General features: G+C 33.0%; 3 protein-coding genes across 3 annotated transcripts; 2 read left to right on the top strand and 1 right to left on the bottom strand.

Moving 5' to 3' along the window:
* Window positions 1-373: 373 nt before the first annotated feature.
* LOC126707398 (expansin-like A1) lies at window positions 374-3,545 on the top strand. Its single transcript, XM_050407013.1, has 5 exons — window positions 374-532; window positions 712-821; window positions 1,053-1,231; window positions 2,235-2,367; window positions 2,465-3,545. Exons 1-5 carry the CDS (start codon window positions 415-417, stop codon window positions 2,708-2,710), a joined length of 786 nt encoding a protein of 261 aa, XP_050262970.1. The 5' UTR covers window positions 374-414; the 3' UTR covers window positions 2,711-3,545.
* Window positions 3,546-15,048: 11,503 nt separating this feature from the next.
* On the top strand, window positions 15,049-17,130 carry LOC126707399 (expansin-like A1). The gene is made up of 5 exons (XM_050407014.1): window positions 15,049-15,205; window positions 15,385-15,494; window positions 15,725-15,903; window positions 16,462-16,594; window positions 16,693-17,130. The coding sequence occupies exons 1-5, from the start codon at window positions 15,091-15,093 to the stop codon at window positions 16,936-16,938; spliced, it is 783 nt and encodes a 260-aa protein (XP_050262971.1). The 5' UTR covers window positions 15,049-15,090; the 3' UTR covers window positions 16,939-17,130.
* Window positions 17,131-19,638: 2,508 nt separating this feature from the next.
* Window positions 19,639-23,248, bottom strand: LOC126705265 (subtilisin-like protease SBT1.8). Its single transcript, XM_050404157.1, has 3 exons — window positions 22,944-23,248; window positions 22,499-22,762; window positions 19,639-20,409 (listed from the first exon to the last, which is right to left on the bottom strand). The coding sequence occupies exons 1-3, from the start codon at window positions 23,246-23,248 to the stop codon at window positions 19,698-19,700; spliced, it is 1,281 nt and encodes a 426-aa protein (XP_050260114.1). The 3' UTR covers window positions 19,639-19,697.
* Window positions 23,249-27,068: the final 3,820 nt, after the last annotated feature.

The following is a 27,068-nucleotide window of genomic DNA, read 5'->3' as shown; positions in this document are numbered from 1 at the left end:
ACTTATCAAAGTGCAAAAAGTGTGTCCCCTCATAAACATGAATCGATATTTCACCATTCATAGACAGTTAGACACAAATAAATGGTGTATCTCACACAGCACACAAGTCTCAACTCTCAGGTTCTCAATTCTCACAGCACAGCGGTTTACGTCATAGACAGAGAGTCGGTGGAAGACCCATCCCATTTGTTTTCTCTTTGTCTCACCGCAAAACGCGAGTTTTTCTTCTTATCTAAAGCCTAATTCCCATCCCCACGCATTAGAAACGTCTTTAACAAAAACAAAAAGAGATGGACAAACTTTTTTATTTGGAAATGCTGACCTGTAGTCCACACTACTACTGTTTTGACTCTAGCTATAAATACACCTATATATGCTATATGCCTTTCTCATCCTTGACACATATCTAACTCAATGGCTTTCTTTGTTTGCTTCTTCTTCCTCTTCCTTCTTGTTTCATCTTCAACTGCTTGTGATCGATGTGTTCACCAAACTAAGGTTGCCTATTTCTCCCAAGAATCAGCACTTTCATGTAAGCTTCAGATTGTTCCGTCCTTTTACTTCTTTTTCTATTTTTTCCAATTTTTGTTTGGTTGTTTTGATTAATACCCTGATGATTGTTCATCATGAAAAGCAAAATTTGGCATTGACCCAGATGTTATTTTTGTGAAATAATAAGTGGGTAATTTTTGTTTTGTGGATTTAATGCAGCTGGGGCTTGTGGGTATGGTTCCTTGGCATTAGGCTTTAACAGTGGACACCTTGCTGGTGGTGTGGCTTCCCTTTACAAAGATGGAGCTGGTTGTGGTGCATGCTTTCAGGTGCCTATACAAACTTTCCTTTTTTTCATAACTTTTTTTAAGAAAGGTTGATGTGTCAAATTGTGATTAGAGTAATGTTGTACACATCACTTTAACATGAACCTAACATAAACGCTATTTTTATGGGTACCAATCACTACATGACACTCAAGTGGTTACAACATACAAAGAAAAACTTTTTTGGACTTATTGATTGTGGAAACTCTGTTTTGATTGGGGCATGTTTGGCAGATAAGATGCAAGAACACAAGTCATTGTACCAAAAAAGGAACTATAGTGACTTTGACTGATCTCAATCGGAATAACCAAATAGACTTTGTTATCAGCAGCAGAGCATTCAAGGCCATGGCTCAGAAGGGTATGGGCCAAGACATTTTGAAACTTGGGATTGTCGACGTGGAATACAAGAGGTAAGCAAATATTGAGAGATTTGAGCTTAGTGATGCTACTGAATTTTAATATTAGCTCTCACTCTTAGGCCATAATCATAAACATTAATCAATTTGACTTTTTAAAAAAGTTTCTTCTAGTGTGTGGTTATGTTACACCTACCCATGTATCAAAGTCCAGATGTGGACCAACCTTAAATAATAATATGGGCTCAGCGCCTCGGCCATTGTCCCCTTGGACAAAAACCAGTACATTACATGTTAGTAACGGTCCAATTCTTATGAAAATAAAAAATACTACCCGTACATATAAAATTTTTTTTTGGTAGAAAAGGAATATATTAAAAACTAAACAGCAGCCAACACAACCGGACAAAGTCTGTTTACAGAAACACCACAGACATCATCCTCCAAAATAGAAAGCAGATCCACAGGTGGATTAGAAAATATAACAAAATCATTTTGAAGGCCCGTGCCTATTTTAGCTAAGAAGTCTGCACATCTATTGGCTTCTCTGTACACATGTCTGACTTTCGTTTGGGGAATTTGAGTAACCAAGTGCCTGCAATCTTCCATGATAGAGTAGATAACAGTGTTAGTGCAGCTTTGTGAGCTTAAGGCGTCAATTACGGCTTTCGCATCTAATTCAATACAAACAGCCTGTGCTTGAATTTGTAGACAGAGGTGAAGGCCGTCTCGGAGAGCCCAAAGTCCCGAAGGCCGTCCCGTACATATTTTTCAATTTCACTATAAAATACTTATAAATTAACATAATTGTGGTAAATCAACTATATATTACATAATTTACTCAAAAAAAAAAAACTATATATTACATAAATGTCTTTTTTTTTAATTTTTTATTTTTGTAATTGCCTTGTGTTTAAAAAATTGACACATAAATTTATAAAATTAATATAGTAAAAGTTGTAATAGCCTAGTATTGCTGCATCACTCAAAATAAATATATATTTTTTCAATTTCTTTCATTTGGCAATAATATGAACTTCTTGGTTGCATAAACCAGGGTACCTTGTCAATACAAAAATCAGAATTTGGCTGTACGAGTGGAAGAATATAGCCAAAAACCAAATTACTTGGCAGTGAAATTTCTATATCAAGGAGGTCAAACAGAAATAGTAGGTGTTGATGTAGCTCAGGTGAGCCAAAAGCTTATATTATATTTACCAAACTTTTAAAATAAATGTTCACATTAAGGTCCACACTGATGTAATACTGTTATTGCAATCTTCATAGGTCGGTTCTTCAAACTGGGGCTTCATGAGCCACAACTATGGGGCAGTTTGGGACACAAGTAGAGTGCCATCAGGGGCATTGCAATTCCGGTTTGTGATCACAGCAGGGTATGATGGGAAGTATATTTGGGCACAATATGTCCTTCCTGCTGACTGGAAGTCAGGGGTGATATATGACTCGGGGGTTCAATTCACTGATATTGCACAAGAGAGTTGTTCTCCATGTGATTATGAGACTTGGAAATGAGGGACCTTGTTAATGGTAGTGTGAATATATATATACATATATTTGACTAGTGAGGCGATGAGAGATGAGAGAGAGACATGTCAGACAATGACTCAAGGAGAGCCTTTGCCCAGCAAAGCCCAGAGGCGAAAGAGAGACTGAGAGAGTTAAGGAGGAAGACTGAAAAAATAACGAATTTATACCTGGGAGTTAGGGTTAAGGTTGTGCACAAAACGTTGCCGTTTTCATTTTTTTTTTATCAGTCGGTTCGGTTTTTTGAATTGATTTCAGACTTGCGTTCCGACTTCTGTACCGCACCGGCGTCAGAACTGGGGTTCCCCTCCTTTCATCGACCTCAGCTCCATCGGTCGGCTCTAGCAGCGGTGCGGTATTGTCGGCGCCGGTCGGTTGGGTCGGCGTCGGTCGGTTTGTGCACACTCCTAAGATGAATGACAGAAGTGGGACATAGAATGAAATCAGATAAATACATATGTTTTTGGAGTAGTCTGACGGGACACTTTTCTGACTTCAAGTTAAGTAGGGTTCTAAATAATAGTGCTCGTGAACATTAGGGCTCAATAAAAAACAAGCTAAGTTTAGGCTCATTTATGGGTTTAGTAATATACTTGATATGAGCTTAACAAATAAACCTATATCTCACTAAAACTTTAATCAATTGGGAGTTTGGACCCCTCATCCAAACCAAATAGGTTTGATAACTTGATATGGACTTGATAATATACTTGTGTTAGATCTCAATTTTAAAAGTTTGATATAAAGTTCGAGTTTGAACTTGATGTTGAGATTGAACTAGACTTGACTAATTAATCAAACTAATCTCAAGCTTTTAGACTTTTGTCGTCAAGCTAAATTTGAACATTTATTATATGACAAAATTGGGCTTGTTTACAATTTTACTTCTGGGTAATATGAGTTCAACCATTTATCTTTTAAATCCCATTTGATTACTAGTGATATAAAAGAATATAACAAATTTTGTACATAAGTATTACAAATGTATCAACTTTTATACATAAGACGAAAAGGGTAATTTATTTATTATATTATTGATGTGAAAACATGGTGATAAATTTTAAATTTTTCAAAAATCTTAAACTCTTAGACCTAAATTCATCTACCCTAATACCATAATAAATTACCGATGATCCAAAATATTAACTATTAGAAAATTGTTAATTTAATTCTTTAGCCAATTCTAAGTTTCTAACAATTACTTAGTCAACTTGTAAGTAGTTTGTAATAAAATTGGTATTTGATGATAGCTTTAGCATTTTACTATGATTATATCCTCTCCACCTCCAAAACATTCAACTTTCCCGCAAATTACTCTCTTTTTGTAATGTCCTCACTGCGCCGTCAGTAAGTGTGGTCGCATTGTTGCCACATCATGGCCAAGAGTTAGCATTGTTTTCAATATTTTGAATACAATTTGATTTGGTAGACTATATATTACTAGTATGTAACCCGTGCTACCGCACGGGAATGGTTAATTGTAGTAATAATGTTGGTTAATTTTTTTTTTTTGTTTTTTTGGGTTTATCACATGGAGGATAGAATTAGATAAAACAATGAAAAAAAATATATTGCATTTTATTATTTAAGTGATGCAATTGGTCTTCTTTTTTCTTTTTTCTTTTTTTGGTTTATCATACGGAGGATGGCATTAGATAAAGTAGTGAATTGAAAAAAAGCGAATATTGCATTTTATTATTTAAGTGATGCTACAATGAAAAAAAGAAGAAGAGAATATTGCATTTTATTATTAAAAATATATAAAGGGACATTAATTTTTTTTTTTTTTGGTCAAACTTAAATAAACCTATTCACCAACTTAAACATTTCAAGGTCGATCAAGCATCTCTTGCACGTAACCACAAATTCTTCATAACCATAAGGATACGGTTCATCATGGTTCCAATGTTCCATTTTAGATTTTTGGCAAGCTTGAAAGTTTGGACTTTGATACATGGCGGTTCTTGCAGCAAGTAGTCGAAGTATTCTTTGGCGTTTTAGAAGCATATGATTTCCATGTTCATCATTCAAAACTTTCAAAAGGTTACTTATGCCTTTAGGATTCGATTCACAAAGCAGCATGACTCCATGAATATATGTTGCAATAAAATCACCACATGCAACAACTTCTTCAATCAATATTTTTCCTTCAACGACTTCTTCATTCAGGAAGTATTTTTTTGTACCCATTATGAGTAGTGCATGGGGATTCTTTGCTTCATAACATGAAAAAAATCAAATTTTTTGCTTTGTTATCTAGTAGGGTTAGGTGACTGAAATATGGAGTGAGTCGAATTCTTTGGAGTACTAATCTGTTTTTTGTTAATTTGTTGAAACTTTTGCATCTAATTAAGAAAAAGGAAAGAATTGAATTAATAGATTTCATAACTTATATAGAGGGAAATAATTAGTATATATACACTGAAAAATTTGTTTTGTTATACCTTAACTTGATATTTCCCAATTATAGTGTTGCTGAATCATTTCCCACCTTTGAAAATATTTCCACCAACATGTCATTTGGAAGATTTTGTAAAATACTCATATTTTTCTTTTTGGTTTGAAATAGTGTTCTAATATTTCATTCCCTATTTATAATAAAATGATTTTTAAAGATTCATAGGATCATATTAAATTACAATAAATGATAATAATGTGTTTTTAGACTTTTTAATTGAATATACATGAATTTTGATAGGCAAATGGTTAAATGTATCTAGATTTTTGTATTGATAATGGTTCTTAATGAATTTGGACATGTGAAGTGTTCGGTTAGATCAAATCGTGGAATTGAATTGTAGTGATGCTATTGATGTTAAGCTTGGATTATTTAATAATTTTCATGATATTATTACACAAGGAAATATTCAATTGTTCCTATTCATGTTAATAATGGTTTATTAAACATATAGGATATTAGTTTTTGTCCTATGGATAATTATGTTTTATAATAAAATATGAGAATGTACTTAAAAATATTAAAAAATATTTTCACATTACATATGTACACAACGAAAGTAATTTCATTATCTTGTTTCTTTGATAATTCTTCTCAATCCTTCAAAAGATTAAATCCGTACATAAAATTTAATTATTATTATTTTACCTTTTTTTAGCTATTAATCGGTTGACATCCTAAACATTCTCTAAAATTTCATAATCCATTGACTAAGACCATTTTCATCCAATAATATGTAGACAACTAAATTACGTAAATGTTGAAGGGATAGGGTAAAAAAAAAAAAAAATACCTATTAAAAAAATAAGCGGTTATTAGTTGGTTCAACTAATTGAGATCCAACTGAATTTCAATCATTTTTTGTATGCAATGAAAAATATTTTGAACACATGTCATGCAATTTAAGCAAGTAAAAAAATATACAAAAGGTTAGGAAAATGAAATGATCAAAATTAGTTGACTATATCTAAGCCCTCGATCTGGTGAGAAAAATTAAGCTTTAATAATCACCCATAAAAAAAATTCAATAATCATCAATTTTTTTCAAGCATATAATAGTGAACCTTTGTTGTGCTGCATAACCTAAGTCTTTTTGTTTCAGCCAAAGTTTAGTATACCAAAATCAGCAATAAAGGATGCACACGCTATCAAATGTTACACAAGCTTATTAGTGAACTTACTAAAACCTTGCTCATAGGTCATGTGATCCATTAAACTAATATGAATATATTGATTTTTCAGATTACCTTTTCAATATTCAGAAATCATAAAATACATAAAATAGTTTTTGACAATGTAATAAACCACATAAAATAGTTATAGACAATGTCATAAACCAAATAATTTAAACTAAAAATTTCCAATAATGTTTTTTTTTTTTCCTGAATGCCATGAGCTTTCTCTTTATCCCATCCTTAACGACTTTTAGGCATTTGGGATACCTTCTGGATCTACAATGCGCCAATTCACGTTAAATTATATTACTGATAAAAAATTGGCTATCCAAATTGCAATTATCAATACAATAATGGAAGGTTAAATTGTTAAAACTAAGGTGGAGTACAATTGAAAAGTTTATTACTGGCCTCCTTCTAGTGCAATTAGACCTTCCTAGTGTGCTGCCTAAACAGTCCATTGTGAATTTTTTAAAACTTATTTTCATAATTTAATTTCCTAGGCTTATCATCAGAATTTTTATTCTTAAGTTGATAGTTAAAGAACATAAAGATGTTTTATGGTCAGTGTTATCTGGTTTGTTAGTTTTGTGACTCTAGATGGTATTTGGGTTGTTTGTTAGTTTTCATAACAAAAAACTCAAGCCTTTCAATTGCCTTTTTGACAATATCTAAATCACCCAAGCTCCACAATCGAGCAAAGCATTTTCTATCTCATACATGGTTCATGTAATAGTTATTAAAATTTAGATAAAAAAGGAAGAATGTGTAAATGAAGTCTTGACATACCAAATTGGCAAATATGTGTAGAAATTTAGACCAAAAAGAGTTCTAGGAGCACCTAGATTAGAGGGGAAAAAAAAAGGAGCAATAATTAATTCACTGCAAGGACATTGAAGAAAATGAGAAATAAGTATAACATCCAAACTGGGGTGAATAGTGCTTAATAGAAAGCTAAATTTGAAAGTGTAGATTTAATATTCTAATAAATGCAAAATCATTATCTTTTGCCAATTGAGAAGATGAGGGAACCAAGGAAGACAAAGGCAGACTCATGTAATTTTTCAATTCACTATAATAGAGGAAATAGCAAATGATGAAAATGATAATATTAGATATTACACGGCCTAAGGCATTACCTAGTGGCCATGTTGTCAAATTGTGCCTAGGTTGTTTCACACTTTAGTGCAACAGCAACAACCTATTAAGGATTATTCAAAAAAAAAAAAAAAATCAGGAATTAAATGCTCAAACAACAAAAATTAGACAATGGAATAAGAGGAAATTGTGATTTTCATAACTATTCTATCTAATTAGTTAATTAAGTGGATGCAAAGAGAAAATGATTGTACCTAAGATCCAAGTTGTTTTCACGCTTGTGTGCAAATCACACTATCATTCAACACCTGAAGTGATTGAACATGAGTTTAGTTATTCACATTATTTTTATTTAAGATTAGGCACTTAACAGAGCTATTTGTAAGGAAAAAAAAGTACATACATACTTACATACATACATATACATATATACATATATATACAATACTGTAAGGACTCAATTTGTAACAATCCCAAACTCGTATTGGGTTCGAATACTAAAGGCCCAAACAATAAATTTGTAGAGCGTGGATATAAAAGAACTAGATTAACTTCATAAGAAAAACGATTAAACTTCACGTTTTTAGATGGATTAACACAAATATTACGATCAATTTCTCCTTGAAACAAGCTAAGTTCTTTATCTCATAAGATTTTCTTCTAGGCAACACTTGTCTAGAAGTTCTGATCCTTCCCTCTCAATGCATTCTTCCGTGTTATATACTGCCCTCTTGGTGTCATCTTCACCACACACGTGTAGGTTGGATTCGGGGGATCCCTTCCTGTCCCATCCAACATTTCCTGGAACCTTCAACCAACAGCTGTAAGGCTGCTTCATTACTGTTCAGGTATCACTTGCGGCCAGAGAGTTGGTTGAGAGGCAATTAATGCGTAGGCAGTAATTGTTCAAGATATTTGTTTATCTTTTCTTTCTTACCCTTGGTCCCATGTCCCACCTTTAGTGGTAATGTAGTTCTGAAGTGTGTTTGTAACAATATGGCATTTAGATCGTCCTCGGACACATATTGCCGAGAAGGATTTTGTCCTCGGACGAATACTGGACCCATCTTATGTGATATCTACTCCTCTTTTCATTTGGTTCCCCTTATAACCTTATATGGGCCTCTTCGGATGGTTTTACGTCCTCGGATGGGCCACAAGCCCATTTAGCTCGGTTCTAATAATTATTAATTAACCGGCCCCCACAAATACATACATACATACATACATACATATATATATATATATATATATATATATATATATATATATATATATATATATATATATCATGCCGAAGTAGATTCAAGTATGTGGCCTTTTAAATGCATGAAAAAACAAAAAGATAAACATTTAATTTTATTATCTAGATAACATAAAAGAAAGACTAAGACTGAATCATACCTTTATCACTATCGACTATGAACACCATTGTTGCAGATAATGTTTTATGTAGGTATCCTCTTATTATATCTACAGTTACCAGATACTATCAAAAGTGTTGTTAATCATCCACTGTCACTTAAATGTATAAGAAAAACAATGCCTAAAATAAGGGAGGAAAAAGAGAGACAAACACAAATGGTACTTTCAACACAAAGGTGAACTTGCAGAGATTCTATCAAGACAAAAACACTCACCTGAGCACTGATATTGGCTCCATGGAAGGTCTCGTAAAATCTTTCTAGGTTGTCTTTTCCTGGCTGTCTCAAAAACATGGAAAATGGTATTTGCCACAATACATGAACAATTATAAATTACAGAGGATACAACAAGAATTTGCATTTCACAAATCTGTAACAAATAACAAACTAAACCAAAGATCAAAACCAAAATGCATTTAGCATGACTTTGAAAGAGAGTGGAAAAGATAAGGCTACTAAAGACGTAAACCAGAAAAGGAGAAGAAAAGTAACTTAACCATTTAATTATTATTTTTTTTATGAAAGGCTGACAGAACATTTAAGCTAGAAAATATGTTACCTAAGTAAATTTTAGAATTATACAGAAGCATTCAAAATTCATGGTGGGAGTAAAAAGAGAAGTTCGCACCACACATGAGGAGGAGAGAGCTTCCATAGCAGAACCTAGGAGACTTATAACTAATACTTGAGTCCCAATACCCAAGGATACAAAATTGCACATTTCTAGAGATAAACTATAGAAAAGGCCAATTAAAGAAGACCTTAAAGTTAAACTCTTTCATCAGTAGTGCTGCTCTTGCACCATTTTTGAAATCATAATATTGTGTCTAGTAGAATATTAATCAGACGACTAAATTCACAATGTCCTAATAACTTAAGTTTTTGGGATAATCAATAATTCATCATGGTCTTAAGTTTGAACCCTGTCTCCACTCTACCACTCATTTAAAATTTTTAAAAAATCTCGTGTTGGACCCCAATTATCAAGAGAGAATATGGTTCATATGTAAGAGAGAGTGTGAAAATAATGGTCAAGTAATTGAATTTTCCATTTCCTAACTGTTTAAACTTTTGTGACAATTGGTAATTTATCAATTTCAAAGTAAAGAATTGTAAAAAAAAAAAAAAAAATAGTTCTCCGGAGATGTAGTACCTCTGTTGTACCCGAACCAATCTTCCTGGAAGGTCTAACCTCTGTACTCTTGTTTCTGTTTCGAAGTAAGAGAAAACAAATTATCTGTACAAATCTCCATATGAGGCAAACATAAAAGCTAACTATCATGAAAGAAACAATCAACTAAGTAGCTCAATGGAATAGCTATTAATATTAATAGTTTATTACATCACAAATCATCACAAACACAATTAACTTAGACCAAAAACAAACACAGAAACAGCAATTACACATTATATAGGAACCAGAATTCACATAAACTGAAAGGTATAATTGAGTTATGCTTTCAAAATATGAACTTTGCAAAATTAGGGCTTCTCAAAGATTGAACTTACAAAATGGAGATAGGCTTGACAACACCATATAAGGACTCAATAATTCCAGTCGATCCTCCACGAATCTTCAAACAAACAAAAGCATTTCAGTTGAGATTTTACTATGATAGAGAAACGAAAAGAGAAATAGCTCTGTTTGGTTGCTGAGAAATAAGGAAAAAAATACGAATCTCGTTTAAAAACAATATTTTCCGTCATTTTTTCTGGGAAACCAAATGGAGAACTGATTCAAACCCACCTGCAAATTGACGGATCCATTGACAGTGAGACGAACACCATAGTGAGAAATGGAAGAAGAAGATTTTACTATGATTTTTCCCTCCAGAGGTTCCTGAAATTCCAATACTCATCTTTTGAGAGAATAGAGAGAGAGAGAGAGAGAGAGACAGAAATAGTAGGTATCTGTGTATATAGAGAATGAGAGAGAGAGATGAGCTACTGAAGGGTGATAGATACGACTTGCATGGGAAAGTTTGAGCTCTATTGACATTCAAATACCTAAATTAATAAAAATCAACCCAAAATAACAAAACCTAAATCATATTTGATACCAATTTTTATTGTTTAAAGATACCTGTATCAGTAGTGGTTCAAGCAGTATATATCGGTGGCAAGAGGCTGGGTTGAAGGTGGGAGATGGTCTGACATGGTGGTGGTCCTCAATCTCTCCTTCACAGTGTCTTATGACTCTCCCTCCCTGTTTCTTGTGAAATAAGTGATTTCATCGGTATAAAAATAGGCTATTTGGTTTTCATGTTTGACAGCAAAATCAAGAAAAAAAAAAGCTTGACCTGATGCATAGAAGTGGTTTTAATGAGAATGGCCCCCATACATTTAGCCAAATGAAACAAAATTGAATTTCAATTTCTGATTTTAATTGAACAATTAGAAAGGTAATTATGATGACATAATTTGTAGACACATGACACAAAATTAGAGTTCTAATTTAGAATTACAATTTGAGTTTCTCTCTGCTTTACCTATTATTTGATATATATAGATTAGAGACAATTTATGTAGTGGGCATTTAAATAATAATACTAGATAAATTAGGGTAGTTTGATGACAATGCAGCATAATGACTATTTTCTAAGTGATATCTTGCACATGGATCATGATTGTTAGAGCTCCCTAAAAACCTCCTACTGATTTTTCCTAGTAATACACTTGCTACAGCCAACTGGGACCCTCTTGAGAAATAAATAAGGGTTATTAATTATAATCTTTTTTAAAATAATAATAAAGCTGATATTTTTGTCATAACCATAGGATTTAAAAAATAAATAAATAAAAATTATGGAAGTCATAACCATAGGATCTTGCTCTTCTAGAACCTCTACTGCCAATTGGGACCTTCTTGACTCTTGAGAAATAAGGGTTATAAGTTTTTATTTTTATTTTTATTTATTTTTAAAGAATAATAAAGCCGACATTTTTGTCATAACCATAGGATTTAAAAAAAAAATAATAATAAAAAAATTAAGGGAGTCATAACCATAGGATCTTGCTCTTATGGGTTAGAGAGAAGCTAGTCCGAGTGTCCCCACATATCTATTGCTATGTTAAAGCTCTACCTTGTATTCCTCAAGATATATAAGCTTCTTTATAATTAGACCGTTATGCAAACTTTTGATGAAGTTCGTTCAATGCTTGTAAAAACTAAAAAAATGATCATTGCTAGAATATTTCTTGCTCTATATATATTCGGTTTGGGGTTTGTTTAATTAAGTATTGGTTTGGACTTAATTATGTATAAAGTTTCTTCTACATCACTTTGAGGAAAATTTCTTAAATAGTCACGTGAATAGTTACCATCGTGCACCATTGGCGTGATAGTCACTCCATAAATATAAAGTTCTTGTAGGATGGGAAGTAAGGGCCGAGATTTAAGTCTTTAAGAGGGAACTTCACACACATATATACTTAGATTAAGGTAAAAATAATTCAACAAATCATATAATTTTTTTTTTTAAATCAACTAATCATATGGTTTAATATACATAAAATAGTTTTATAAACGGTCACATAATACGAAAAGAGAAAAATATCTAAAGGAAAACTTTATCCTTTAAGTATTTACTTGATTGTTGAAAGTAGATAAAATATTTTTATTTTCCTAAAAAAGAAGAAGATAAATATTATTATAGGTTAGAAAAAGAAACTTTAAAAAACTATATAAGCAAATGATTAAACCAAACACACACTAATATCTGCAAATTTATAGGCATGGTGGGTTCACTTGGTATCTATTTGCTAGCTGTTCTTTCTTTTAGATAACTCATTTGTTTATGTATATTTTTTTTAAAGTGTAATATTTTTAAGTACAACCATACTTCAATTAAAATTTAACAAATGACTTTCTCAAAAAAAAAAAAAAAAAATTTAACAAATGAGCTATTAATAAAGTGCGCAACAAAACTCACACACGTCTTCTTTGGATTGACACAAAAGTTAACACACCTTCTTGGCAAGGCAGCTGGCTCCTAAAGCTATGATTGATGATGCATATTGCCACCACATATAGTGGCATACACCCAAGAGTCCATTGGCGCAAGTGATGAATGATGATGGCAACTGCAGCCCGTTTTTTAGTAAGTTTTGAAAACGCCTATAGCTTTGACTAGATCTGGAAAAAACACCAAAGATAAGAACAAAGGAAACAGCTTGTGAAAGAGAGGTAGTGATGACTGATGAGGAAAGAACCATCAACAATGGTTGACTTTCAACTTCTAATTAAGGGTCATGTTTATGACACCCAGCTTTATACACATATTTTGAACTGAAATCGTGATTTCAAATTACAATTTAGAATTGTGACTTTAAATCACGATTTCAATGCAAAATGTGTTTTTGTGCCATTGTGTTAGTGTGTGCATGTAAGAATCATTTCCCATTTATTAACTTTAACTTTTGCTCTTCTAAATTGAGAGAAAATTATGGTGGTAAAGAAACATGGTTGGACTTTACTATGGATTTGATTGCATAATTTTTCTATAATTATGCCTGTAATAAAGGATTGATTCAATTGAATATGTATGTCCTTATAATAATCATAATTATTTCTTCTAAATATAATTTTTCTCAAAACCAATTTGAAGGAAAAATTTTGCAACTCATTATTTGAAGAATTAAATGTTAATTTATATGACCTATTTAATAGTTATGTGATTTTTTAAAATAATTTAATGAATCACGTGGATAAATATATGTGAATTATTTAATACATTTGACTTTATCTTTTTCTTTTTTTCCTTTTTTCTAAGGTGGAGGTTTTGACATTATAGATATATAGCTAACATTTTGTAAAAGTGGGAAATTTTGAGTATTTCTCTATTTTTGCCACAAAAGGATTATTTTTTGTTGGAGTAAGTGACACTGTATTAATACGCATGAATTTAAGCAATATTTAAAACCTTGGCATTGGCTATGGAAAAGCTTGAGATACGGTTAGTGAAAAATTATACGGATGATAAGAATAACGGAAAAAAAAAAAAAAAAAAAAAATGAAGGATGACCTAAATAATATTATAAATAACAGAGAATGTTCTCACCACCAAAGCTGTTCACGTTTGGCAATATTCTTGCTTTGCATATGGGATTTGTGTAGACTTTGTTCTTATCTTTCCACTTACAAAAAAGAATCATCACATTCACCAAACTCGATCACCTTAAGTGTTTTTTCCTTTTGGTTCTTGAACCAACGTGTAAGCACCCAAAAGAAAGGCACCACCAAATGCTAAGTTTTTAATTGACCTGCCTACCCACACTTAGCTTTGAAGACTCTTTCTCTAGCTAAATTATATCTAGCCTATAGGTTTGAGTCATGTATAAGCTTCCCAATTGTTATTTAAATAGAAAATATTTTAAAAAATAAAATAAAATCTCAATCTAATCATTACCAATGTTCTCAAAACAATGATTCATCCACTAAAAACAATCCACATCTGAATATCCTACACTGGATCCTACCTACTTATTAAGTTATAATAGCCACCATCAAAATTGGATAATGATAAAGACAATTATATAACATTTATTTACAATTCGTTAAAGTAATAAGTTATAATTAGAGTAACGTCACTTTCTTATGAGCTCATCATTTACGCTCTTTTAATTATACACACTAATCATGATAGGTTTATGAAAAAACATGTTAAAAAAAATGATAGAAAGAAGTAAACAAATTTAAGGGTAATCCAGTAATATAGAAGAAATTCATCTTTTACATGAATAGTTTGCAATTTTCATTTCCCAAATACCAAGTGTGAGGATCCGAGGAATAGAAATTTGGGAAGAGGAAACTTATCAAAGTGCAAAAAGTGTGTCCACTCATAAACATGAATCCATATTTCACCATTCATAGACAGTTAGACACAAATAAATGGTGTATCTCACACAGCACAAAAGTCTCAACTCTCAGGTTCTCACTTCTCACAGCACAGCTGTTTTAAGCCATAGAAAGAGAGTCGGTGGGAGACCCCATCCCATTTGTTTTCTTTTTGTCTCACCGCAAAACGCGTGTTTTTCTTCCTATCTACAGCCTAATTCCCATCCCCACGCATTAGAAACGTCCTTAACAAAAACAAAAAGAGATGGACAAACTTTTTTATTTGGAAATGCTGACCTGTAGTCCACACTACTACTGTGTTGACTCTAGCTATATATGCTATATGCCTTTCTCATCCTTGACACATATCTAACTCAATGGCTTTCTTTGTTTGCTTCTTCCTCTTCTTTCTTATTTCAACTTCAACTGCTTGTGATCGTTGTGTCCACAAAGCTAAGGTTGCCTATTTTTCCAAAGCTTCAGCACTTTCATGTAAGCTTCAAATTGCTCCATCCTTTTACTTCTTTTTCTATTTTTTCCAATTTTTGTTTGGTTGTTTTGATTAATACCCAGATGATTGTTCATCTTGAAAAGCAAAATTTGGCATTGACCCAGATGATGTTTTTGTGAAATAATAAGTGGGTAATTTTTGTTTTATGGATTTAATGCAGCTGGGGCTTGTGGGTATGGTTCCTTGGCATTAGGCTTCAACAGTGGACACCTTGCTGCTGGTGTGGCTTCTCTTTACAAAGATGGAGCTGGCTGTGGTGCATGCTTTCAGGTGCCTATACAAACTTTCCTTTTTCTCATAACTTTTTTTAAGAAAGGTTGATGTGTCAAATTCTGATTAGAGTAATGTTGTTCACATCACTTTTACATGAACATAACATAAACGCTATTTTTATGGGTACTAATCACTACATGACACTTAAGTGGTTACAACTTACAGAGAAAAGCTTTGTGGACTTACTGATTGTGGAAACTCTGTTTTGATTGGGGCATGTTTGGCAGGTAAGATGCAAGAACACAAGTCATTGTACCAAAGAAGGAACTATAGTGACTTTGACTGATCTCAATCGGAATAACCAAACAGACTTTGTTGTCAGCAGCAGAGCATTCATGGCCATGGCTCAGAAGGGTATGGGCCAAGACATTTTGAAACTGGGGATTGTCGACGTAGAATACAAGAGGTAAGCAAATATTGAGAGATTTGAGCTTATCTATGCTACTGAATTTTAATATTAGCTCTCACTCTCAGGCCATAATCATAAACATTAATCAATTTGACTTTTAAAAAAAGTTTCTTCTAGTGTGTGGTTGTGTTACACCTACCCCATGTATCAAAGTCCAGATGTGGACCAACCTTAAATAATAATATGGGCTCAGCGCCTCAGCCATTGTCCCCTTGGACAAAAACCAGTACTTTAAATGTTAGTAACGGTCCAATTCTTATTAAATAAAAAATACTACCCGTACATATTTTTCAATTTCACTATAAAATACTTATAAATTAACATAATTGTGGCAAATCAACTATATATTACATAATTTACTCAAAAAAAAAAACTATATATTACATAAATGTCTTTCTTTTTTTTCAGTTGTCTTGTGTTTTAAAAATTGACACACAAATTTATAAAATTAATATAGTAAAAGTTGTAATAACCTTGCATCACTCAAAATAAAAATATATTTTTTCAATTTCTTTCATTGGGCAATAATATGATCTTCTTGGTTGCATAAACCAGGGTACCTTGTCAATACAAAAATCAGAATTTGGCTGTACGAGTGGAAGAACCAAGCCAAAAACCAAATTACTTGGCAGTGAAATTTCTATATCAAGGAGGTCAAACAGAAATAGTTGGTGTTGATGTAGCTCAGGTGAGCCAAAAGCTTAATATTATATTTACCTAACTTTTTAAATAAATGTTCACATTAAGGTCCATACTGATGTAATATTGTTATTGCAATCTTCATAGGTTGGTTCTTCAAACTGGGGCTTCATGAGCCACAACTATGGGGCAGTTTGGGACACAAGCAGAGTGCCATCAGGGGCATTGCAATTCCGGTTTGTGATCACAGCAGGGTATGATGGGAAGTATATTTGGGCACAACATGTCCTTCCTGCTGACTGGAAGTCAGGGGTGATATATGACTCAGGGGTTCAATTCACTGATATTGCACAAGAGGGTTGTTCTCCATGTGATGATGAGACTTGGAAATGAGGGATCTTGTTAATGCTAGTGTGAATATATATACATATAGGTGGGTTCCTTGTAACATGCATTGAATTACCTGATTTAGTAGCTTAGGAGATAAGAATACAAATCGGAAGGGCTTAGACTTGCCAAGAAAATAGATGGGGCTAAATATGTATGTTTCGGAATTATAAACTTTCCTACCAGGACAAATTTTCACTTCTTGATGTTCTCTAACATATTTCTTCTACGATAAAATGTCCCATCTCTCTCTCTCTCTCTCTCATGTGCATGTATCAAAATGTGCATATAATGTATACAAATGACATGCAATTCACAAGTAAATTTAAAAATTCTGACGCAAAACCACCATAGACTGCCACATGGTACATTTGATGGCATGGACAAGGAAGAGGAAGTGCCTGTGCTTCCAATGAAAAGCCATAAATTCGTATGATTGGCAGCTGCAGATTGATATATTAGGGAGTCAGAGGAGCGTTTATACTATATAGTATAGCACGAAGTTTGTACAGGGGTTGAAGTTAAAGTCATGGACTCATGGGTTCAAATGTTATTAAGAGGATATATTTGTAGACAATGTCGGCTCAGTCAAAATTTGGACACAAGGGCCTCTTTTTCTTGCTATAGCAAAGGGCCTTATTAATATTCGGGCCTTTAGTTTGAGCTTGCTATGTGTAAAACAATTTGGGTCCAAGACATTCCTAAAGGGCCTTATTAAAACTCCATCTGGTTTCTTCAGGCCCAAAACAATTTGGGTCTAAGATGCATCTCTCTCTCTCTCTCTCACATGTGCATATAAAATGCATCTTGGATTCCCTTGGATTTTTGTAAAAGAGTTCCAAAGCTAATGGCTGCTCACAGAAAACCATAAGCTTGGAAAGTTATGGCTCTTTTTACCTGTTATAGTTTTTTCTTTTTTCTTTTCTCATATGGCTGGGCTTTGCCCAAGTATCTTTACTTTGTTCAAGTTTCCTACAGTTTATCAAACCAAAAAAAAAAAAAAAAAAAAAAAAAAAAAATTTAGCAAAAAAATTGGTTGTAGTCCAAGGCTACAATCTTACCTAATAAAATAAATATTATTACATATTTTGAAAATCTAACTATTAAATTATATGTTTTTTGTGTTTTTAATATACATGTCAAATTTTGTATCAATTGGATATTGTTTACTATATAATCTATAAGTTTATATTTTATGCATAATTTGAAACTACAAAAACTTGTAATTTAAACAATTTATTAATGAGATAGCTATTAATTTTTAATTTTCTAAAAATTTTACAAGTATAGAGGATATAAGATGAAGATATAATCTCATGGTGGATTTGTCAAAATTCATCTCCAATAAAAAAGATATTGAGTAAAGTTGTAGTCTTAGGCTACAACCAATTTTAAATCTAAACTTTATCCCAAAAAAATAATAATTGTTTCAGTACACTAACTATAAAACTTCGCCTTGTGACTAAATTAACTGACTAACACACTTTTGTTTTTATCAAAATAAAATAAAAAACACACCAAATTTCATGACAAATTGATACTCTAAACTCTTAATTGTCTTCCTCACGGCAAAACCAAATATTAAGGGCATGTTTGGTATACTATAAACTATTTATTGTCTTTCTCACAACAAAACCAAAAACTAAGGGCATGTTTGATACATTGTAATAAACATTGTAATGTAATGGTTATTCTTATCGTTTAAGTTTTTTTTTTTAGTTTTATTATGCCTTTATTAAAGGGAATAGTTATTACTTATTCCTTATAAATAGTTATTCTAAAATTAATATATTTCCATATAAATAAATTTTCCATATACACATAACAAATATTAAAATAATAAAAAATAATTAAATATAATTTTATGAGTAAGATGTTTCCTAAAATAAATCTTAAGTTTTATTATATGGACAACTTTTAGCTACAAAATTGATTGTAGCCTTAAACTACAACTTTACTCAAAATTCTTAAGTATTACATTTTCTGGCTCTCTAAAAAAAAAAAAGTATTATATTTTCTTCTTATATTTTCCATGTTTGCAAATTTTTTAGAAAATTAAGAATCAATAGCTATGTCATCAATGAATTGTTTAAATTGCAAGTTTTTGTAGTTTAAAATTATGCATAATATACAAGCTTAATGATCATATACTAAATAATATCTAATTTTATTGGATGTCCCTTTAGGGACATCCGATAAAATTGGAAAAGTATTAAGAGTGTAAAAAGCATACAGTTCAACTATTAGATTTTCAAAATATGTAGTAATATTTATTTTATTGAGTAAAGTTGTAGCATTGGACTACAACTAATTTTGTAAGTAAACTCTGTCCATATTATATTGTTATAATTGACGATGAGAGACTGCCACATCACCCATTAACTAAATAAAAAGTGGGGATTAAAACCCACTACCACTTGCTATTATATATTTAAAACAAAAGAAAGCTAAACCTCCATTACAAAATATAACAAATTTTATTTCAATAGAAACTAAGTAAACCACCTATACTCCCTCAAAAAACAAAAGTAAACCGCCTATACTCCCTAAAAAAAAAAAAGTGAACCGCCTATACTCCCTAGTAAACCACCTATACTCACTCAAAAAACAAAAGTGAACCGCCTATACTCCTTATACTCCCTCAAAAAACAAAAGTAAACCGCCTATAAATCGGGTAAGCAAAGAAGGGGCCTTGCTAGCAGTCTATTACCATGGCCACGGACACACCTAGAATAGATCAACAAACCCAATGACTTTAGTGGAACCTAAAGGAGAAGGAAAAACAAACCCCAAAACGTCATAGGCTCTAAGTTTGATTTGACAACTGTCCATTGAGAAGCAACTGGGCTCTTAACTTGGTGTTGACTGTCGCTCCAAACAATTGACCCAAATTCGGACTTGGATGCATCTCTTGCTCCCTCTACCACAAACGTAACAGTGTAATTCTGTTTGTCCCTTACTTTTCCAAAAAAAAGCATTGGAGACTCTACTATCACAGCCACCGATGGTGGCACATTAACAGCCACGTGATAGACAGACCAAGCAGCATCGACATTCATCAACACTCGGGTGTATCGAACAACCCCATTGTTTTCAAAAAAGACGGAGAATGATGGGTAATTGAGTTCACTAGGGTTGGGAAATTTTCTTGAGCACATAACATTGGAGCGTTTGACAATGGTTTGGACTTGATTGACGGTGTAGTCCAAGGAGCACAAGAAGGGGATGTAATCCTCAGTTGAGATATCATATATAAGGCTTGGAGAGAGGGCTTCATGTGAATCTACATGACCGGCCCCATGAGCCCATGGGTTGGAAAGTGCTCCTCTTGCGACATCTTGGAGAGGGGATTTGGTGTTGTCTTGAGTGTAGGCAGTAGTCATTAGGGAGGATTTGATTGTGCTTGGACTCCATTGTGGATGAGTTGCTTTTAACAGTGCTACCAATCCACTTATATGTGGGCAAGACATTGATGTACTTGTACCAATTCAATTAAGTAGTTGTCAAATGGAGTAATCTAGCTTTGTGAAAATCAAGTGCGACTATTGGTTTCAAAGTAAACCATGATTTGCTAATGCCATGAGTTGACTTCTTTTTTAGTGTCACCTAACTGGTTTGCTACTCCTAGATGCATTCCTTCTTTTTTTAAGTATTGATTTGATGATAATTAAATTTAAATGTTCCATGATTTACTCTAGATAGTGAAGGTAATGTATGAATATATATATATATATATATAGTAGAAGATTTTTGATTTCTTGTGATGGTTATGATCAGGTTGCAAAATAGTTGTTATGAAAGAAGTTTAAATATTGTCTAGGGCTTCATCCTATAGACATTGTAACTGCACCATTATACTGCAAGGAATTTGGCCAATATGCATGCTTGTGTGGGTGTCCATGTTTGTTTATATTTACTACTGCTCATGACTAAAATCAAATATAAATCAAACAATACTTGTCATGTGCCCCAACTCCTAAGTAAGAAGCAACATATTCCTTAAATAGAGCAAGAGTGTTAGTCAAAATATCCATGTCCTTTATGGTTTGGTGATTGGAAAATTTCCACCATTCACTTGGTCACTTTGCCAAAATTTTTATTAATTCATCTATTAAATTATTAATTCTGCTTCCAAACTTATAAAGAATATTTACCTATAGATTTTCTTTTAAAATATATGTAATCTGACCAATAATACTTTGGATTACAAGGGTACTATAGTGCAGCAACATGAAGAGTTGTCCAGCAAGATAGCATGTTGAGAGATGCTAGGAGGATCCTTCAATGCTTTTTGTCACTTATGAGGGTGAGTAAAAACAAAAATAGTAGACCGCATATGTAAGATTTCAAAATCGCATCTACTTTGGGTTGATGCAATTTAATTTTGTGTTTTAAGTATTTTTGTTTTCTTTGATTGTTAAATATTATTCTATTGCGTAATAAAAAATTAAAGATAATATATAAGAATATAATATATATTATTCTATTACATAACATGATTTGGGTAATTTGGTGTTTATTGTTATATATATAAATATATATATATATATATTTATTTATTTATTTCTTTTCATCTTACTTTATTCAATATTTAAACTCAACCACATCCTCCATATAATTAAATTATTTATATTTTCTCTAATTTTTTTATTTTAAAAAATTAAACATATAATATTTTTATTTAAAATAAAATTGTACTCATTTTTTTAACATTTACATTTTCTCTAACCTTTCTCTATCCTTTGGGGTTAAGTTTTGTTTCTGAATGTTATGTTTCCTTAGCTTTTCCACCTGAGTTGGCTAAGGCCTTGAGTTTTAAATTTATGACTACTCTTTTTTTTTTTTTTTTTATTATTTATTTAATGACACATTAATATATGAAATGGCAAAGTAATTTTTCTAAGGTGATGAAATTAAAAGATTTATCAATTGGTAGGTTTGGAAATTGCAAAGCACGCCTATGATTTGTGAACTAGATACTAAGGGTATGTTTGGTAACTGTTTTCCTCCTTATTTTATGTTTTCAAAAACAATTTTCTATTTTTGAGGTGAAAAAACTTGTTTGGTAACCTAAATTTGACAGAAATTAAAAACTGTTCTCAAAATTCAATTTGTGAAGGAAACTAAAAACATGCAAAATGCTGTTTTTAGTTTATAACTTTCAAAAGTTAATGAAAATATGCATTTAATTTAACGAATCTATCTTATTTAATGAGTTAGCATTAGAGTTCAAATCCTAGTAACAACATATTTAGTATTTTCTATTTTTTTCTTCAAAAACTATTTTTTTAAAAAAAAAAAAATTTAACTAACCAAACATGTTTTTAATTTAAAAAATACAAGAAAATTATTTTTTATTTATATTTCCAAGAACAAGTTTTTGAAAATAGAAAACTAAAACTGTTACTAAATATTTAAAAAGTTTTCTTTCTTGTCTGTTCCTTTTTTTCATTATTATGTGCTACCAATTGATATAACAAAGTCACGTATAAAAAAAAAAAAAAATTGATATAAGAAAGTCAGCTTAACATTAGAAAGTTCTAGACTTATATGTAAAAACAAAGACAGAGAAGAAATAGTACTTGATTTGATGTTGAATCCAGTGGGCCCAACAGCCTCAGACCATGTAGCCAAGATATTAACCCCAGGCCCAATCACATCCGGCTTCAAGATATATGGGGTCACCGTGTTAGGCGCTCTTGAACTAAACCCTGCGACCATGGGTGAAGGCCACACATTTAACACGGTCCCACCAAAAGTTAGTAGAGCCGTCAGATTACGATCTGACCTCAAATACTTCTTGATCAAATCCCTACTTTGCACCCCACCGCTACATTTGGTAATAAGTGATTGTCAGCCAGCACTTCCTCACCGTCTACAACCTCTCCTTTCTCCTCACGTGAGTTCACCCCTCTATCGCACACAACCACTTTCCCACGAACCAAATCCAGTTCAAGTGAACTCGGTAAACACAAGCTACTCCGTTTGTTTCTCAAATAAACCAAACCAACCAGTTTATTCCCCATTCCTTGTCCATTATATAGAGACACATCAGTGAACCGGTTTTGTTCCCGAGTGTAACATGAGCAAGTGAACTCGGTCTAAAGTCGGGCCCTTCGTTCTCGGCTGCACAAGAAACAAAAAAACCCTTTCCAATTGTCGTAAAGGCTCCAAATGTGATGGGATCTCGAAAATACGGATAAGACCCACCATCGATAGAGAGTGAAAGAATATCAACACCATCTTTTATAGCCCAATCCAAACCCACGAGGATATTAGAACCAAAGCACACAGTGTTCCAACATACTTTATACATTGCAACGCATGAGTGGCCATCCCACGAGCTGTACCCTTCGTGTAATTGAAGAAACTGGCGTTAGCCACTAGAGACCCGACTACAATGCTTGCGATGTGTGTCCCATGGCTTATTGCAACAAATTTAACAATGCAATAACTAAAATATCAATTATTTTACAATCTATTGCAATGACAAACATGAAGCTGCAATGAATATATTATGACAATGATCCAATTCCAATTATTTTACAATCTATTATAAGAAAAAATATGAAAAAATTAACTATTACAATAAATATACCGTTGCAATAATTTGAACCCAAATTATTTTTGTCAATTCTTTACAATCTATTGTTATAAAATTCATGAAATAATAGCCTATTGCTACAAGATATTCGAAGTAATAAATTGTTTATTGCAATAACAAATATATTATTACATCAAAATTTTCATTAAAATATTTAAGATTTATTGCAACAAATTTTTTTGTAGCATAGGGTTATTACCTCAAATTTTATTGCAACACTTCGCATAAACTATTGCAATGACTTTGATGTTATTACAACAAATTTTTTTGTTGTAATAAACATTTGTTGTTGCAGTGAACCGAATCGTCGAAGCTTTTAGACTCGGGCCAGATACCACTGTCCTAGAACATCGATAATAACATCGTGGGAGGCTTGTTCGAGGAAATGAGTGTTTTGATTGGATTCGGTGTGAAGGCCAAGGAACTCAGGTGTGCGAGTGGCGTGGAGGGGATAGGGGGTGTCTTCGTAAACACTGAGGACTAAGTTGGATCAGCGGAGTAATTTGACTGGGTCCGAGTCAAGTTTGGCAGCGAAGCCATTGAATGCGTCGGTCTAAGTGTAAAGGAGGGATGAATTGAAGTCAGAGAGAGATTGGAGCTGAGCGGAGTACTAGTCGTGGTGAGTGGCGTAAGGGAAAGGCTTGTCTTGGTGTTTCATGTGAATGATATAAATTTGCTCAACCGTGGATGAAATTGAAAGGAATGGCAAAAAAATAAGGAGAGCAAAGAAGCAGAGAAAGGCTTGGGAGAAACCCATGGGTGTTTTGAGTTTGAGCTGTGTTGACTTGCCGACTGTAGTTGTTATTTATAGTTTCTTTCATCGTTTCTGTTTCTCTTTATATAATGGGATGTTTTAATGGCCCTCGTAAGTTGCTGTTAACAGCAGCTTTTGCAAACCATGTTGGTTTAGAGCATTCATTATTCCTATCAAAAAAAGAAAAAGAAAAAAATGAACATTCATTATCCAACCATCAAAAATGGTATATGATTTCATTATTTATTATCCAACCATCAAAAGCGCACGCGCATTATCCAGTATTGTAATAAATAAAAACTTTAAAATTAGGATTCAAGTGTAATACGCAGGGTATTGCACCTGATGCAATAGTAAGATACAGCTGAGATTGAAAGTTGAAAACAAAAAAAAAAACTTTCAATCTCAACCATTGAATAAAAAAAAAGTTAAAAAAAAAGTCAAAAATAAAAATGATAAAAATTAATATGAGTAGGACTGAATCCAAATCTATATCGTACTGCAGTCGTTGATACATGCGTTATTTCTATTTATATAACCCACAAGTCCAGGCGCAAACCAAAATGCACAACTTGGAGCTTTAATGTCGTCCACATGGCTAGTAGCATAAAGGTTCCGTATATTATGATGGGCATATCTGTTGCTAACATGCATAAAAAAAAAATCTGTTGCTAACTATGTCATGTAAGTGGGAACACTTTAAATTTGCTTAAAAAACATCTAAAAAGTTATCATTGGAATTTTAAACAGCCCTATATGCTAGTCATAATTGCCAAATATTATCATTGGTCAAAATAATTAACAATCTACTATTGATTACGAAATAAATAGCAAAATATTACTTTTTTAAAATTCGAGTTTTACATGTAATTCGAGTTTCCATCAACTCGAGTTATGTGCTAACTTGACCTTTTTTTTAAATTAAAAAGTTCACGGGGAACTACGCAAAGTGGAACTCGAGCTTTGTACAATCGAGTTCTGTGAAAATTTGAATAGGAGAATGAAACTCAAGTTCCACTTGTGAAACCCTAGAAAGCACGGACGCGGCTGGGAGGGTGGCGCACCCGAGTCCGACGCGGCGCGACGCGGGACGCGGCGTCCGACGCGGTTGACCGCAAGTTCGGTCGCGTCTGAGTTTTTTTATTTATTATTTATTTTTTTTATTTTTTTTTCTCGGATTCGAGCCGAATCGGCTGGATTCACGCCGACGCGGCTCGATTCGCGCCGAATCGGCTTCGATTTGCGCTGAATCGAGCTGATTCGGCCAGAATCGGGCCGTATCGGCCATATCGGGTCGTATCGACCGGCGACCGATACGGCCGATACGGCCGAAACAGGCCGGAAACGGCCGAAATCGGCCGAAAACGGCCGAAATTGGCCTTAAAACTCGCCGGAGCAGCCGAAATTCTGACCTCAGATGTGTTTTTTGCCTTCTTCTTTCTTTGTTTTATGAATCAAGTATATTAATGTGTTTTTTAAGAATATTTTTATAGTAAAAATATATAGAAAATATAAATAAAAATATTTTTAATAATTTTTTAATCGTTGAGTCCCGCCGCACCCGCACCCTACTTTTTCAAAAATTGCCGAGTCCCGCACCCGCCCCCGCACTCGCACCCGAGTCCCGAAACGCACCCGTGCTTCATAGGTGAAACCCAACAATTATGCACTTTAGTCTTCAATCAGTGTAGCTAGTTGCCAAGGAACTTTCTTTTCCAAATTGAAGTCATCCATGTTGCTGAGGAACTTCCTAGTGCTGATCAAAACAAGATGTCAACAAAGTGAGTCTTCAATCAGTGCAACTGTATTAGTTAACGCTTTTTGAAATCCAAGGAGTTGTGAACTCTTTGCCATTACCTCAATGGTCAGAAACACCTGTTGCCCTCTACAACTAGTCAGTGATCACCCCTCCTGCAATTATTTTGATCTGCCACCTGCACTCTCAAACATAAATTTATTTTTGTGATGCATAACTTGAGTTCCACAGAGTTTTTGAATTAAAAAATTTCAGGTCAACAGGCGCCATTATAGAACTTGAGTTTGTGGAACTCGAGTTACATATCAAACTCGAGTTTTAAAAAAGTGGTAAATTGTTGAATATTTTCTAAATAGTGGTAGATTGCTAATTATTTTGGCCAAAGATGATATTTGGCTATTTTCACCCCTATCTACCCCTACCCCTATTTTTTCTCACCTTTTGGCCTTTGCCTCAGCCATTGCCTTTCCCTTCCTCTTTCTTCTTTAATCTTTTCAATTCTTCATTGACAACTACAAAATTCTTGTCTTGTATTGTTTAATTTTTTTATTTTGGTCTTTTTGATTTCAGTTTTAGTTTCTGTCATTTGATCCATTTATATATTATAAAAAGTGTTATCATATTATTACATGTAAAGTCATTCTGTCAATTCATTGTATATTCAAGTATCTAACTCTTCATTTTATATTCAAGTTAAATATGTTATATATTATATATTCTTCCGGTTCTTATGGTTCATCTTAATAGGTGATAGAGGGTGTATTAGTCATTTTACTAGCTACCGTTAGTGATATTACTTACGTGGCTAACGGAACAATGACTTGGTATTTTCTTTAATGATGTGGCATGTGTTCGTCTATCCAAACACTACAACAGTTTCAACACTATCACTTTCTCTTTGCAGATCATCTTTCTCTTCTCCACCGATTCAACATTAACCAAAAAAAAAACCCACCCACGAGAGAGAGAAGGGAAGAAAAAGCCAAGCCTTGTTGCCGCGGGCAACAGCCTAAGCCCTAGCC

This window comes from Quercus robur, chromosome 11 (genome assembly GCF_932294415.1).
Source record: "Quercus robur chromosome 11, dhQueRobu3.1, whole genome shotgun sequence".
Classification (NCBI taxonomy): domain Eukaryota; kingdom Viridiplantae; phylum Streptophyta; class Magnoliopsida; order Fagales; family Fagaceae; genus Quercus; species Quercus robur.
This window is presented reverse-complemented; position numbering and strand designations above follow the sequence as displayed.